The sequence below is a fragment of the Podarcis cretensis genome, assembly GCF_951804945.1.
Source record: "Podarcis cretensis genome assembly, chromosome: 6".
NCBI lineage: Eukaryota > Metazoa > Chordata > Lepidosauria > Squamata > Lacertidae > Podarcis > Podarcis cretensis.
The window spans coordinates 49,644,528-49,662,358 of NC_137175.1; the positions used below are offsets into that span (position 1 = coordinate 49,644,528).

General features: G+C 39.4%; 1 protein-coding gene across 2 annotated transcripts in view; it reads right to left on the reverse strand.

The window, feature by feature from the left end:
- Positions 1-17,831, reverse strand: part of SORT1 (sortilin 1) — a 52,670-nt gene that overhangs the window by 21,567 nt on the left and 13,272 nt on the right. For both annotated transcript variants that reach the window (XM_079980285.1, XM_079980284.1), the window contains exons 2-4: positions 5,455-5,514; positions 3,818-3,891; positions 576-678 (exon numbers count right to left, since the gene is read on the reverse strand). In XM_079980285.1, the coding sequence (XP_079836411.1) occupies positions 576-678; positions 3,818-3,891; positions 5,455-5,514 (237 nt within the window). The remainder of the gene's footprint in view (positions 1-575; positions 679-3,817; positions 3,892-5,454; positions 5,515-17,831) is intronic.

The following is a 17,831-nucleotide window of genomic DNA, read 5'->3' on the forward strand; positions in this document are numbered from 1 at the left end:
TGTGGGAATAAACCAAACCCATAAAGACCAAAGGAAACAGTGATGACCTGAATAAAACCAATAATGTTGGTGTAAACATTATTTCTGTTTCGGCAGCAAACTAATGAGTCCAGAAAAAGTAGTAGAAACCCTATAAACCACCACCAATCATTTGACTATTAGAAATATATCTTATGCAACCTGCTTTAGGATCAAACTTTGTACAGCACACTACAGAATTTTCTGCCAAGGAAACTGAGCTGCTCTGAAGACAAGACTTTGTGAAAATCACACAGCCATTCCTAGAACACTGTGTGATTGCATAGGTACTGTAACATTTTGATTTAATCTACAATCAGGTAAACTGGAAAAAGCAGGTAATGGCTCCAACATGCAACCAGGAAGCATCAAGCAGGATGCTATTTCTCAAGTTCATATAGCAAGTCAGTGGCGAGTAGGGTGGATAGGTAGGTAGGTAGAGATTTTGTGGCAGAAATCTGTATTCCATAGATATGATATGGACAACTAGGCTATATTGTGCAACACTGTAAACTTGTTAAGCAGATGGAGAAATAGGAACAAAGCCCACATCCTACCTTCCCTGAATTTTCTGGTCCAATGGCCATTCCAAATTCTGTCCGGATGAAAGTGTTGTTAATGAGATCCGTAATGTCTACGAAAGTTTTCCCATAGTCTTCACTACAGTGCAAAAAAAAAAAAAAAAGACATTGTAAATGTAAAAGCTCCTCGGTACAGGATAGTTTTACAGATGCAGCCATTTGTGTCTGGAGGCCTCTTAAAACATTAGAACACACCAAAAAAATGATAGAAGGAACCAAACCATTTTATGGTCACCCTGTGGAGGTCACTTAACAGCCCTCGTAACCTTTGTTTCAATAATGTGGTGAGCCTATGTTTGTAGTAAAGTTTCTGACACTCGCAAAGTTGTTGAGATTTTTAAAGAATTTTTCACCCAAACACCAGGACCATAGTACCATACTGTGGGCTTGCCTTATTTCATAAAGTAAAAATCTAGGCACAAAAATTGTTGAGCTTCGGGAAAATCGCAAAAACAACAATGCTGATATGGGTTGCCATACCCCGGATTTTCTGCCTGGACCCTGCTTCCAGGTATGTCTGGGATATTCCAGATGTATGGCAACTCTACCAACATCTGAACATGTAAAAACTAATACAGGATACCTGTGAAAAAGGCAGGACAGCTTCTTCAGATGATCACAGTGATCTGGCTGGTGTACAAGGCAGTTCTTAAAGTAACCTGGTACTAGGCCATTTAAGGCTATGTACACTAAAAAACCTCTCCATTCTGAAGGAAATCAGCCCTGAGTGCTCACTGGAAGGACAGATTGTGAAGCTGAGGCTCCAGTACTTTGGCCACCTCATAAGAAGAGAAGACTCCCTGGAGAAGACCCTGATGTTGGGAAAGATGGAGGGCACAAGGAGAAGGGGGCGACAGAGGACGAGATGGTTGGATAGTGTTTTCGAGGTTACCAGCATGAGTCTGACCAAGCTGCGGGGGGCAGTGGAGGACAGGAGTGCCTGGCGTTCTCTGGTCCATGGGGTCACGAAGAGTCGGACACGACTAAACGACTAAACAACTAAACAACAACAACAACACTAAAAAACAGTATCTTGTACCTAGCTGAAAAATGTACTGGTGGCTAGGACAGGGCTTTCAGCACTGTTGTAATATGCTGATGCAGAGCTGTTCTGCCCAAAAGCTGGGCTGCACTAGCTGCAATTTCCAAACCAACCTCTGGGGTAGGCCCACATGCAGTGCACTGCAATAGTGCAGTCCAGAGGTTACCAAATCATGCACCACTGTGGCCAAGCTATCCCTGTCCCAGAACAGCCATACCTAGCGTACTAGCTGAAGCTGGAAAAAGGTAATCAGTCTTTAATTAGCTAGAACATTGCTGCTTATGCTCTGTATTTTAAGGTAACCTATTACTTTTCCTACTCACTTTATATTGAATGTTTTAATACAACTCCTCAAAATGGACACCTGCACTTCCTCCTTGAACTTTGGTTTGTAAACCATCTCCCCAGGGCTAACTGCCCATGCTTACAGCTCTCTGGCAACTTGTAAGAGAGTTAAACAGGAACGCGTCTGAGGTAGTGACGTAAAGCACTTCCAGCTTCAAAGCCAGGGAATCAATGGAGGTGCAAGGGTGATCATTTATTAAAGGGAAGCCCCTCAGCAGAGAAAGTTGCTTGTTTATTGACAGCCAGTTACTAAAAATCCACAAAAGAGCATTCAGTCTAAAAGGAGGAAACACTAGTGAAAGTAACTATGTGCTGGGGAACACCCAAGAGGGCAGGATGGACTTCGCCTGGCATCCACAAGAAAACAAAGGCAGGGCCAGGTAAATATTCCAAGGGAGGGACTTGTTCAGTGTAAAGCTCCTTGCTCTATATAGTAGCCGTAATGTACAAACTAACCCTACGAGTTCCACATGTAACCAGCCAAGACTCCCATAAGAAGTCTTGGCCTCTTGCAAGACTAACTCTACCCAGCCATGCTATCCCTACACTTTCAGAAGCCTCGAGTTAGAGAACTGCACATGGCAAAGAGTGCCTAAACTTTTTCTAAACTAATAACAAAGGCTAGAGTCTTTCCCAGTTCTCTTTCTCAGGATACCTGGCATTTTAAATTTGTCACACTTTGCATATGTGAGCCATTTTTAAGCAGGGTCACTTGTAGAATCATAGAATCATAGAGTTGGAAGAGACCACAAGGGCCATCGATTCCAACCCCCTGCCAAGCAGGAAACACCATCAGAGCACTCCTGACATATGGTTGTCAAGCCTCTGCTTAAAGACCTCCAAAGAAGCAGACTCCACCACACTCCTTGGCAGCAAATTCCACTGTCGAACAGCTCTTACTGTCAGGAAATTCTTCCTAATGTTTAGGTGGAATCTTCTTTCTTGTAGTTTGCCTATTCCAGCTGTCAAAATGGGCAGCAAAATTTGGTGAGTGCCTGAACTTTCAGATGCCCTTTACCTTTCCCAATGCGCCTGGGGAAAAGGGTGCCACCACTGCACACCACTCTTAGCAGATGCTACTCCTAGCCAAAGGGAATTGCTCTTAAGACTTGCTGTCTGTGGTGCAACTGATTTTCTCCAGCCGCTAAAAAAGAGAAGCTCAGCCGCACCAAAGAAACAAGGAAGGAAAGATCTGTCTGGCTTCTGTCTGGCAAGGAACCACACCTAAAGAAAGTGCAGTTTGGACTGTGGTTCACACAAGCTCCATCCCAGCAGGAAGCATGGGGAAAGATAAGAGAGGTGAGCTTTTCAAACCCTCTCAAGCTTCTTGACACCAGTAGCAGCAGTCAGTAAGGAGCTTACTCCTGTAGGATTTCCAACAGGCAGGCAGAAGGGGGATGGCTTACTTACAGTCCCTTAAGGCAAGCTAGATAATAAAGTAGCATATCCATTGTTTAAAAGGCAAAGGTAACTGCCTCTGACAAAGAATACACCACTTAGTATATGACTTATTATTAAACCAGCAAATCCCTCAATGATTGCTGCTGGGCTTTTGGTCAGCTTGTGCCTCTTTACATGTCAGAAAGTTTGACTCTCCCAAGACAGGGTAGACCTCAGGATGCAACACTACCCACTTATTCAACCTGCTATTCATCACTGGCTTTGTAAAGAGGGTGACCTATCACTAGTTTAGAAGCTCTGTCCCTAACCACTGTACATAGGCAATGTGAGGCTGCTCACAAATCCTCATATATAAGAATTGGCAGCAAGCTCTTGGCTTCAATACAATGTGCATTTCAGTTCATAGACATTCACAACACAATGCTCTCACCTTCTGTAGAGCTTAGACTGTCCAAAACTCATGATTACCAGAGGTATCTGAAATGTGGTCAATACAAGAATAACCTGGAAAGAGAGAAACCTGTTAGCAACAATAGTCTGAGAACAACCGCCAGCACGCACACTGTCTAAAAGCCAGGTAACCATCACATCCCACTAAGGTACATATTTGGGGGTACACGGCTGAGCTAACACAAGTTTATGATTTTAATTGGGTTTATTTTGGCATGTTGGATTGCTGTCATGCATATTTCAGCACAAGTACAAATCACAACACATTTTTAAAAAATGTTTCAGAAACATTATAAACTTGTGTGGAAGGATTTATAAAGGTCAGCTGAATACACCAACATTCACTAGAATTCATTTTGCATATTTTTTAATGCTATGTCTTATCTTTGCAACTTCTTTTATTCTGTTTGATGACATTTTAGAAAAGCTACTTCTTAACAAAGTCACCCATGCTTTGACATCCTAGCTTGAAGTGTCAAGGTGTTTTTTCCCTAAGAGAGAAAAACTCGCTTAATCCCTGGTATACATAATTGGCCTGACACAGGTTTCTTAGTTAATAGCTAATCTCTCAGAACAATATAAAATTGCTAATCTCTACAGAACAATATAAAATAAAAGATGTTACTTTAGCCCAAAATTGTACCATAATCCCTTTGTATATCAGCAGCCTAGTAAACCTGGTAAGTTAGGGCACATCCTATTGCATTTTGGAATTATCACACATTGTCATAAAATTGGATTCCGAATCCAATTTTATCTTGCTCTTATCGTGTTTCTCTAAGGCTGCCATTCTAACCCCATTTACCTGGAATTAAGCCCCAATGAATTCAATAGGAAATACTTCTGAGTAGCCATGACTGGCATTGCACTGTTAGCCATTAGGCAAGAAGCAGAAACAGCTAAACTCTAACCAGAAGAGGAGGTTTGCTGATAAATAGTTTACTTTAAAAAAAAATGGAGGCAGGGGTGAGTTTTAAGAGATGGACAACTGGACTACTCTGGCAGTTCAGCTGAGATATTAGTTCTATTAGCCTTTCTTCTCCCTCAACTGACACCTGGTATCAGCCATGCAACAGGATGCAGCAGAGGGAGAAATGGGAAGCAGAAACAAACAATATCTATATAGTGCAATTCTTCAGTGTGCCTAGAACATTGGTTGTTGCTTACACTTTCAAAGAGAGATGCATTTCTCTGTGCCGGATGTGAAGAAAGAGGTGGTGAGTACTTCCTCCTCCTCCTTGGGAAGACTTCAGTATTGAAGCAATTCTCACCTCAAGTCTGGATGGGCAGTTAGACACTTCTTACCAAATCCAGAGTGAGTCACCCAATATACACAACACCTACACTGTGTCCCTTCTTCCTTGGCCATGAGTAGGAAGGTAACAGCTAAAAGAAGAACCCAAATGGCTTGCAACACCTACATCTGAAGAGGATCATTATTCATGACCCATCAAACAGGAACGACCCTACTTTTCCATGTGGCAAGATTAAAGTAAAACTCCCATTATTGAGAGTACTGAGTCATGCACTTGGAGGAATTATTATTTCACGTGTTGTGCTTTTGTTCCTTTGGAAATTAATATTTAAAAATCCATTCAACCTATCTGTATTACTTACCCCAGTGCTGTCACCAATCCAGGATAGAGTCACTGAGCCACTGAGATCATTGAAGACACGCTGTAAAAGCAATTAGAAATATAATTCAGTCTTGTAGTCTTCCATCCAGTGCCAGAAAGGAAACAGTCTCTCCCAATTTCCCCTTCACTCTAAATCATGGTAACAAGCAGTTCCTGGACACAAATTTAGGGTCTTTATAATCACATTGCCTCATATGTGCCCTATGTGAAAAATAAAACTTACAGAGCTTCGGGGAACACAGCATACAACCCAGAAGCTGATCCAACAGCATCTCTGTACTACTATGGTTTAGATTTAATTTCCTATGCAAGGGTTTGAGTGGATGAAATTCTCATAAGGAAATGACCCAAAATAAGCTCTCCTAGATATGTCTTGCTGGCATTTAATATATTGCCATATGGATCTTCAGTCCTTTTACTCAGGATATCACTGGATTTTTGCTGGCTCCATAGAACTGGGGAAGAGAGTTCATGCAGGGACTCTTCCCACAATCCTGTTCATAATAAAATCCCTCTGACATGTCAAGCAATAAGGAAGAGGTGCAGAATATAGTACTGTATATAGTTTTGGTCTCTGTAACCCATGAAGGTGTAGCTATCAGTGTAGGAGAGAAACTGGAAGCAGCACTAGCCTCATGGTTTTGTAGAGACTTCCTCAAACCAGTCCATGGAATTCTTGGAAATCCCTGAGTATGTTACCACCAGGAGCTTTTGATCACTTTGGTTACTCTTCTATTACAGTGGTACCTCGGGTTAAGTACTTAATTCATTCCGGAGGTCCATTCTTAACCTGAAGCACCACTTTAGCTAATGGGGCCTCCCGCTGCCACCATGCTACCGGAGCACGATTTCTGTTGTCATCCTGAAGCAAAGTTCTTAACCCGAGGTACTATTTCTGGATTAGCGGAGTCTGTAACCTGAAGCGTATGTAACCCGAGTTACCACTGTATTATTATTATTATTTTATTTATTAAATTTCTGTACTGCCCTTCATCCAAAGATCACATGGTGGTTTACAGATATAAAACACATAATGGCTCATTGTCCTACTCAAGGTGCCTAGCATGATTATTTATTCTATGCTATCTGTATGCCACTGCTAGACCAGAAGACTGAGTTCAGAGTCACACCACACCAAAGAGTCTTGACAGCTCCTGGACAAGACCCTGGGGCCATTTAAAAGCTTGAACACCCTTCTTCCATCTCATAGTTCTGTTGGACACCTAGAGCCTCCAGCAAATCATAAATATCCATGCGGTGGAAGGGCATTAATTAGGCATAAGTTACCCTAAAATAGAATGTCATTTCTTTTCACACATGTATTATTCTTTGACTTTGCAAAATTTTGATTTTGCTTAAATGTAGGTGAATGACACATTTAAATTAAGGCTTCCTTCACAGCAATTAAAAAATTACTCCAGTTTAAAATAACAACAACAATGGAGAATAGATGAAAGATTCAACAGAACTTACTAATGAAGCACCTTTGACACATGTACAAAAGCAAACAGCATTATTCTGTCATGATGTAGCCAAGGCTCAAGCATCATGGTATGCCAAGTTCAGATTCTTTCCTCCATGGTTTGTTTGCTTTTAAAACTAAAGGAGCCTGCCAGTCTGAGCACATGAAAGGTGTGCTGCTTAACACTTGTCCTTTTTTAGTTTGAAATCACCTCTCCCGAACTACTTTTTTCAGGCAGAGGACAAAAAGGGAAATAGTCCCCATAGTTTCCCTTCCCCACTCCTCTGGGGGGAAAAGCAGCTTGGAGTGGGCAATTTTGAACTGAACAGTAGTTAGGCATCTCACTTTTCTACTCAGATACAGCCTTATATATGTATATATAAAATGCCACTAGACACAGATGAACAAAATCACAGAACTGCGTTTACATTTTTAAAACTGCTTTTTAATTGTGCTTTTTAATTTAAAAAAAAAATAATAAAACTATTTTTATGTGTTGGTGGATTATTTGGTTGTTTCTGTTTATATTTTGATTGTGTATTTTGTGTTTTTATATTGTAATTTTATTTTGTGAACCACCCTGAGACCTGCAGGTATAAAGCAGTATATAAATTTAATTAATAATAATAATGTAACATGTACTTCAAGCCCAAGTTCCTATACCATTGACCTCCATTGAAACCTGTACCAACACCTGCTTAATAGGGTCTCAATCAGAATTAATCTTGCACTGTAAGGTTATTACAATAGCACAGGAGAAGTTTATGGTTGCAAAGAGATACACCAACCACAATGTGTGTCAAATGTTAACACAGAAAGCAATACAGTGCAAAATAGATCTTCATAAATGGCCTCACCTTAGAATTTTAAAGGCCACCTCAAATTAAGCTCAAAGTTTCCTGCAGTACTGTGAATGCCACAGTGCTTTGTTCACAGCTCAGCAAGCACCTGGGACCCAAAATGTTGAGGGTCTTTCTATTTCCAGTGATCCAACCTTTTTACCTCATGTCATCCAATTTTCTTAATATTTTGTACACTTGTTGAATGATCAAAACTACCGTAAGTTTAAATCTAAAATTTTAAATTTTTATCTCATACTGTTTTTTTATTTATGAGGGTTTGAAATTTCAAAAATGTGACAATTTTGGCCTTGCCGGACTACACAAAAAGCTTAACAGCTCAGCCCACGACTGAGAGGTGTCAAAACTAAAAACACTAATTTCTTCAGAACTTCATGAACTTTAATACAATATGTCACATGATGGACTTACTCTAAATTTTAATTTTAAGTTACAAAATTTAATTTTTTTCAAAGGATTAAATATGAATATATTACAATTTTTCAATAATTTGTATTGATTATTTAATATTTCTAAGAGCTACCTGCACAATCTCATCTTGGGATATCAATGGGATCACATTAAAAAAATATTTTGTACATACATGTCTGCCTTATTGGGTTCTATTTAAGATGAATGGGTCTTCTTGGAGTAAAATATAACAGAATATCACTATAATATCAGCTGCTTCAGGCATTTCTTTAGACAGTTATTCAGTTAAAAGGTGTCTGAAAAGCTAGCCAGGCTGCAGACACTGCTGTAAACTAGAAAATAGAAGGCTGGCCAACCAAGCCCTGCCTTACCAACTGCATCACTAGGAGTATATACTAGAGCTAACCTTAAAAATCTTCCAATATCAGTGCAGATCTGTGAAAGCAGCCAAAAACGTATCATGAAAAAATATGTGTGCTAGAAATGCTGCTTTTCCAGGTCACATTGATTAGAAAGCAAACAAGATGAGCTATTGTGTTCAAGAATCCAGTTGCAATTGTTGATTCTCAGGGGAAAAGAGAAAGGACAATAACTACTGCAGACCACAGTGTGTTTTCAAAAATGCTTTCCCTAGGGTCACATCCTCAAGTTTTACACAAATAAAACTGGGAGTCAAGTAATAGCTTGTGTTGCAACCTGTTAAATATTGAGATATCTGAAATATTCTGAACTTCAGGGACAGCATTAGTTTTGAATTTAATAGCAGCTGCTAAGTTATCCATCACTATGAACTGGAAAGATCCTAATCCTTCAGTATTAAGAGAATTCTGTTTAAAGCCTTGGAACAGTGGCAATGGATAAACTGGTGGAATATATTGTCTGTGTGATAGCAAGCAACACTGAGACTTTTCAAAAAAAACCTGCACCATTACTTTCACGAGCAATTATTTTAATATAAGAATTGGCATCTACAAGTCTTGTGCTGTTTATTCTTTTCTGTACCAAATCAAAGGTCAGTAGGAAGATACTAGAATATTTTCTAAATGGTATTTTACAACTTAGATATTAATATGCATGTTGGAGAAGTACAACGTGATGCAGTACCTCAGCTCATAGAGTTGTTGCGGTGTTTTATTTCAAAGAGAAGTGACAACTGAGTATGAGGTTTAACCATACACTTTCCCTTTATGACAAGGACAAAGGAACAACTTCACTTAGATGCATGTCCCTGGAGATCCAATATTAACCCCCATTTTTCTGCAGACAAACTGGGATGCTGGAAAGATAATGATCATTTTCAACCATAATGGAAAGCCATAGAATAAACAAACAAGCCTTGAATTTCTCTTGTGGTTTGTGTGGAAACAAACCAACAGTCCTGATTCACATGTAGCACTAAGCCGATCACATGATCCACATGCAACACAGTTTCTTTCTTTCTGGGTTGGTAAAGAAAGGAAGAGGGAAGAGAGTGTGTGACTTAAGCAACGTGTACTAGCACGTTGCTCATTCATAGTAAGTCCTAGTTTGTTTCAGACTATGGCTTACCGCGATATGCAAGTATCAGTTTACTAATTTAACAAAGCATATTTTTTCTACTTTGGTCACACAACAGCAATGTTATTTGCTATCTTTGAATTTTGGGTCCAAAAATATATTATATTTATTTGTGGTGGAAACCAACTATGTCAAATTCAGAGTAGACCCATTAAAATCAATAGACCTAAGTTAGCCGTTTGTAATGATTTCAATGGATCTTCTATGAGCATGACTTAAAGTTGGGTTCAACCCTTAATTTCTTTCCTACCCTTTCTCCCAAAGGAGATCTGCAGCTTATTCTCTCTCTGAAGGAAAGAAACCTTTGGAAACAACACGTAATTCCAAACCACTTATTTCCAAATTATTTCAACCAGCATCTCTTTCAGAATGTTGTTTGCAACATTAGTCCTATTTTTGGCCTGATGGTGGAGGAGCAGAGAAAACCATTCCTCCCTTGTTTTTCACCAAGTCTTCATATCTCTAGGTCGGACAGCAATTCAGCCATCACTTTCTCCACACAGTGAGGTAGAAGAGGCACAAACAAGTTTCAGCAAGGCTGGAAACTTCCCAAAACAAAGCATGTGAATCAGAGTCAGCTTGTATGGCCAAGGCCAGATATATGCCAGACTTCCTTGCGGATTACTGAAATTATTTTACTTTCAAGGTACAGAGCAAGGTTACCAAAAACTGCATCCTGTAATATGCTACGCACAAACAGCAATAAAAGAAAGAGGTAAGCAAAGAAACTGTATCAGCTATGAAAGCAGAACTGACTGAGAAACTGATCATTAGATGCTAGGGGGTTAAATTACCCTTCTTAGCTATGGAAACATGGCTGTAATTAGTAGCTAGTCTGAAGAAGGGAGAGGTTGCTAAGAACTATTTGTGTACAAACTGCTCCTTCAATAAAGACACAGAAGGGGCAATGTCAATGCACTTTAATGATTTGAAACCATATCTGGTTCAGAGATATGTTTAGCGATGCTGAGAAGTGTCAAACTACTGACCGAGTTAAAATTAAGAATCAGCAGCACAGGCAAACTAGGAAAGTGCTTTCAGTGAAAGAAATGGAACAAGAAAGAAGAATAAAGGTAAAATGGATGTTTATTAATTGCACAATAAATTAGACACGTTCATAAGCAGCATTTGCAGTGTGTGTCTCCTTTGATGTCAGAAACAATACCAATGTTACTCAACAATATTTTCACACTCAATGTCCACCACCAGTTTACAGTCCAAATAATCTGGGATTTTAGCCTTTGCTATAATGGCTAGTTGCCTTCAGACAAACTGAGAATTGCTTGTCTATCAAAACATTCAAGTTAAACACTTGGAATGTAATACTTCAATTTAAAAGGGCTGTTTCTTTTCCTCCCATATTTTTACTAATCTACCCTTCATAAATTCAAAAATTAAACATGTCAGTACAAGAAAACAGAGTTCTTGTATCAGTTACTCAAAATATTTCTGCACTACGCTTCAATCAAAAATTTCCAATAATAAATTAGGATGCTAATCTATTACTTATAGGTAACATTGGTCATTTCCATATGACCTGTTTATTGAAAATTTATCCTGATTTGCTTGCACAAAACTTGCACAGAGAGGTTATGTAGCAGGCATAGGCAAACTCCGGCCTTCCAGATGTTTAGGACTACAATTCCCATCATCCCTGACCACTGGTCCTGTTAGCTAGGGATGATGAGAATTGTAGTCCCAAACATCTGGAGGGCCGGAGTTTGCCTATACCTGTTATATAGTGTCTGCACCTTATTGGATATTCATTCTGATTTGTTTGTGTGGAGGCTATATGGAATTCAGTATATGATGAGACTTCACCCTGATTTGTTTGTGCGGCGGTAATATGACTTCTCATTAATTGATCATTATCCTTTTTCTGTCACTCTCCTTATCACAAAAAGTTCAGTTTTCTTTAAAGTGGGTTTGTTGTGTTAATGCACTTTAGTCTACTTTAGCTGAGCTAATCTGGTATGTGACTGAATCACCCACAAAATACAGTCTGGAGGCGACCAGTGGCAAATTATCCCCACAAATCTGGAAAAACAAGCTCCTGCCAGACGTAATTACAGAGGGGCAATAGTGGATCAATCACATCTCAGAGCACTCGCTGACTTTCCTAACAGATATTATCTGACCCTACAGGTATGTTATCAGGAGTGTTGTGCCTTGAACAATTTCATGTTGTGAGCCACCCTGAGATCTAAAGATATAGGGCGGTATACAAATTTAATTAATTAATTAAATGGAAGGCAGATGGTTCTGTCAGTCCTGTTGGCAACATTCAAAAACAAATTAGGGAAGCTTCTGACCTAGGTTTGATACGCAAGAAATCAACTGGGCAGTTAAGGACATGTGAGGTCTCCCCAATTATATTTTCAAGAGCTGTCAAATCCATATGTTCCCAAACAAGATGGATGTCAGCTGAGAGCACAGCACCTTTATTTTTTACAATTTGTATCCCAAAGAGCTTTCAGTTTAGTGGTATTGGCAATTCCAGACACTTAAGTGATCCAGGAGTCTCCAGTTCTAGTAACCGATTCAGCAGGCTTCTGACCATGTTTTCCGAAAGCCAGCAAGTGGAAAAATACATTAAGCACAATTTACATCTCACTGTCTGTCTCAAAGGCTATTTTCAATCAAGACTTGGAGAATATCCACAGTATAGATTGTGCTGTTGCCTCACCACACTCATGAAAACACTCCACATAGAGGCAAAGTCATGTAAAGCACTTGGGGACCTAGTAAGATGGGTCTGTTAATGAAACTTGGGAAACAATTAAGCATAATAAAATTAACTTTTAAGCACTAAAGCTAGTGAAAGGTTTACAGATGTTATACTGCTGGAACTTAGTAAAGGTAAAGGGTAAAGGTACCCCTGCCCGTACGGGCCAGTCTTGACAGACTCTGGGGTTGTGCGCCCATCTCACTTAAGAGGCCAGGGGCCAGCGCTGTCCGGAGACACTTCCGGGTCACGTGGCCAGCGTGACATCGCTGCTCTGGCCAGAGCCAGAGCCAGAGCCGCACACGGAAACGCCGTTTACCTTCCCGCTGGTAAGCGGTCCCTATTTATCTACTTGCACCCGGAGGTGCTTTCGAACTGCTAGGTTGGCAGGCGCTGGGACCGAGCAGCGGGAGCGCACCCCGCCGCAGGGATTCGAACCGCCGACCTTTCGATCAGCAAGTCCTAGGCGCTGAGGCTTTAACCCACAGCGCCACCTGCGTCCTCTATGTTAAAGAAAGAATTAGAAATCCCACAGAAGAGAATAGGTTGCATTTATTCATGATATAGGAAAGTAGTTATTCTATTTATTATCAAGCCCACATATTTTTTATTACTTAATATATTTAATTTGGATTAGAAGATGTCTTTAACGAACCCCTATAAAGCATATATATAATAGAATATATTGTTAATAATTTATTATTAATCATACTGAATGTTATTTTTAACTATTTGTTTTTCAGTTACTGATAAATAACAATGTGGAGTACATTGATGTGCAAAAATGCACCAAAATTTTTATTAAAAGGTTAAAAGACATTCCACACAGGAACTAATTTTCCCTCAAAGATGGTTCCTAACAATACTGGCAGTTTTAATACTTTGTCCAGTCCACCACCAACTAGCTTCCAACATATTACTTTGCTGTCAAGGTAAATAATCACTACCACTTTGAGAGTAATCAGCTCTCCATCACACAACCAAGAGACAGGCAAGGAGAGACTATGGAAATATGCATTTCTGTGGGTGTACAGTAAGAAGAAAGGACATAGTAAACACCCCAATATTCAAATACTGAAAACAATCTCTATAATAAAGTGTCTTCCATTGTATGTATCCTATTATTGTAATTAAATGATGTGTGATCATGGACGTAGCCAAGGGGGGCAAAAATTATAGAAAAGCATTGAAAGTACTCAATAAACTGAGGTTCCAATACCCTCCAAACCAAAGCCTGCCCCTAAAACTTTAGGGGGCAATCTCCTAACAAAAGCTCAACAACGTTGGCTACTCCACTGAAGAAGCCAAGAAGCACAAACAAACAGTGAGGGCAACTACACTATCTGGTTTTCCAATGAAGTTCTATCAACATATTTTCTTGGAGGAATATAAACAAAAGAGTGATTAGATCAGGGGAACTATGCTGGATGCCATCACTTGAAAATGAGGTATTGAAACAACCCCATGTTATCTATTGGGAAGGTTTCTGGTTGGTCCTTGGCTGGGGGCAATCGCAGCTCAGCACTCAGGGTGATCAACTTCCCAATGTGCATCTTCTGATTGAGTTCAAACAGTCCCCCAGACATCTGTGTAGTTTCTGATCATGCTTGCTCCTCCTCCATAACTGTGGGCAAAGTATGTTCTATGGATAGAGGTGTGGATGGATTATCTATAGTATTGTACATGTTGATTCGGCGTATAGTTGGATCCAGTCCCTTGGTCTACAAACACCTTTCTTGGTTGGGTGAATCTCTTACCGGGGATTACTCCTGTAGAAAGGCCAGTATCTCCTCTTTCCCAGACCTATCATTGTTCATATTCCTGTTGCCCACATTAGCAGGTTCATTGGGGTTTTTCCTAGGCTTGTTCAGGTCAAGCATCAAATCTTGAATACTGCTTGTTATTTCTTTAGTTTCCTCTACTATGGAGTTAATTGGGGTTGTGTTTATCATTGCTCTTTGCTCAACATTCCTAAGGAGTGGAGGTGTCTTTAAAGTAGGGGAGGTAGTGCTGTACTGTATTATTTATGCAAATTGATTTTCTCTGGAGTTAAAGATCTGACTGGGACAAACCTTGTTATGTTGAGCTCGTATTTTGCACAATTTGTATACGGTGTCTGTTTGATAATGTGTGGTTTGCTATGCCTAATAAAGGATAACTATTTATTAACAACCCCATGTTTGCACCTAATAGTTACATATCCAGGATCTGAATCTTTATCAGCAATGGAGCATGCTAAACCTCTGCATCTAGTAGGAGAGTTTTCTGCAGGCCTTGGGGGTCTCCTGCTTGTGGGTTTCCTCACAGGTATCTGGTTGGCCATGATCTTGTCTAATCCTTATCTAAAAGCTATTAATGACTTGCTCAGTGCTAATTTGCCCAGGTTGTGGACGTGTGGGGGAAATGGTCTTATTACGAAGTTTAACATTTTTAAGTTTAAAAAAAGACAGAACTAGAACATCTCAAATTAAATTGAATTTAAGTAAAACTTTGCTTTGTTGCTCTTATGCTAATTCTGCCTGCTACTTCTCAATAATAAACCACCCTGAGACCTCCAGGTATCGGGCAGTATATAAACTCAATAAATAACAACAGCAACTACGAATACAGTGGGGAAATTGCTTTAATTCCATTGCATAAAGCCAATACTCTCATCTGGTTTTATAATATTATTGCCCCTCCTTAGCAACACTAATTTATGAGGTTATATACTCTGGGAATTAAGCTGTATTTTAATCACATCACCCACTGTGGTACTTACAAGAACAGATAGTGTGCTGAATAGTCGAGTGACAGCAATAATGCTACTGTGCTCCATAATTATGAAAGATTCATTTCTCTCCCACTGTAGGCAGGACTAATGTCTCAGTTCCTCACATTTCCACATGAAGATCAATGATCAAGTGGTAATTCACAAGCGAAAACAACGGAACCAAAAATTAGAACAGAAGTCTTGCATTATTAACACGTTCGAATACTAATTCAAATCAGATACTGCACTAAAAGGTACATTATAGGTGCTGAGAGACATAAATACTGCATCCAGATCACTGCAACCACAGTGAAGGATTACCTATACAAGAGAGCCCAGCAAGTTTATATGTAAACCATTTTGAGGTTTACATTGAAACAGTATATAAATGTTGTGAAGTATGTCCAAAATAAAATAGTAATATCTTTAGAAGAGTAGCTACAGAATGAAAGATCTACAACAAAACAAACATTTAAATAATATTGTTGTCTTGGATTCTTTACACATACTGCTGATAACTCAGTTAACATTCAGTGAGAAAGGAAAATCACAACTTAGCACTTTATTTTGCCAATCACCACAACATTCACAAAGCAGGGCCATTAGCAGCTCAGCTTCACAATGTTTCAGGGACACTAGAGCATACTGTAAAATCATGGAGCCTGTTTTAGACCCAGCAAAGATAATACTCATCTAGCAAGGACTAGTGGAGGAATTCCTCTTCAGCTTTACTGAAACAAAGTACCCTATACTGCTTGCATGCAGCGGGGAGAGATTAGGGTTGCTGGAGTTGCGGTAAAGATGCTAATGCAAAGTGATGGAGTAAATGATGCCTATAACTTTACTACAAACCAGCTTCTAATATATTTATCTACTCAGAACATTTTTATTATCCGATCAGTTATTTAAACTGTTTTACTTTTATTCCTTTTTCCTTCTTTAGATGTGTCCACGTTCCCCAGTGCTCATACCCAGAACTCCTACAATTAAATTTTCAGCCCTGCAACCTCCCAACAGTTAGTCCCACCCCCATCCATAACATGGAGGAAGGCAAGAACATTGTTTGGTAATACAGACAGCACTAGTAAAGTGCTAAAAGCACTAGTAAAGTTCCTATTCCTATAGGAAAGAACCTTCATCTAAAAGGCCAATAGTGTTAGAAGAGATCAGCAAGATATCCTTGACCAGATTCTTTCGCCCAAACCCTTCATATCAAATGTTTGCCAGCATCACTCCCAATGCCTCAAATGAGGTGAGAGTAACTTTGAAGGTCATGTGATCAATGTGGAAAGTAGTCCCCAGTTAAAAGTGGACAGGTAATGGCATAGTTCATAATCCATAGTATACTATACACTATTGCTCCAAAAATTTTCTATGGTACTGAAGGACAACAGAGATCACAGTACGAATAATGAGAATGTTTCCTGACAATAGGATCCCAGGGACAACCAGGGGTCAAAGTGGCAGCAATCTGAATGAATGTATTGCCTAGAATGTTATTTCTGTTTCAAACATTGCAAATTGTGGACAAAATGGACTGTTTCAAGAAGTGGCAGAAAGATATTTCTAAATTGGTCTGGCAGGGCAAAAAGCCCAGAATAAAATTTAAGATTTTAACTGATGTAAAGGAAAGGGGGGGCTTTGCCCTGCCGGACTTCAAACTCTATTACGAATCAGCAGCTTTTTGCTGGTTGAAAGACTGGCTGCTTCTTGAGAACACAGACATTTTGGATTTGGAAGGTTTTAATAATGCCTTTGGGTGGCATGCATATTTATGGTATGACAAGGTTAAGGTTCATAAAATGTTTAAAAATCATATTGTCAGGAAAGCATTATTTAATGTTTGGATAAGATACAAAGATTTATTGGAAAATAAAACCCCAAGGTGGTTGTCACCGATGGAAGCTAAAGCTATTAAAAAACTTAACATGGAGTCCAATTGGCCAAAATATTGTGAGATCCTGGAATAAGAGGGAGACAAATGGAAATTGCAGAGTTTTGAGAAATTAAAGAGTAAAGTACGAGATTGGCTTCACTATTATCAGATAATGGAGGTATATAAAATGGACAAAAAAATCGGATTCCAGGTGGAAAAATCGAAATTAGAAACAGAATTGTTAGAACCTAAAACTAAGAATTTGTCTAAGATGTACAACTTGCTGTTGAAATGGAACACTCCGGATGAAAATGTGAAGTCTGTTATGATTAAATGGGCACAAGACGTTGGACACAAATTATGTTTGCTGACTGGGAACAGTTATGGAACACCGGTTTGAAATTCACGGCATGTAATGCCTTAAGAGAGAATGTTATGAAAATGATTTATAGGTGGTACATAACTCCAGTCAAGCTTGCAAAAATTTATCATTTGCCTGATAATAAATGTTGGAAGTGTAAAGAAACTGAAGGTACATTCTTTCACCTTTGGTGGACTTGCCCAAGGATTAAGGCCTTCTGGGAAATGATATATAATGAATTGAAAAAAGTACTTAAGTACACTTTCTTGAAGAAACCAGAGGCCTTTCTTCTGGGCATGGTCGGCCAATTGGTGTCAAAGAAGGACAGAACCTTCTTCATGTATGCAACAACA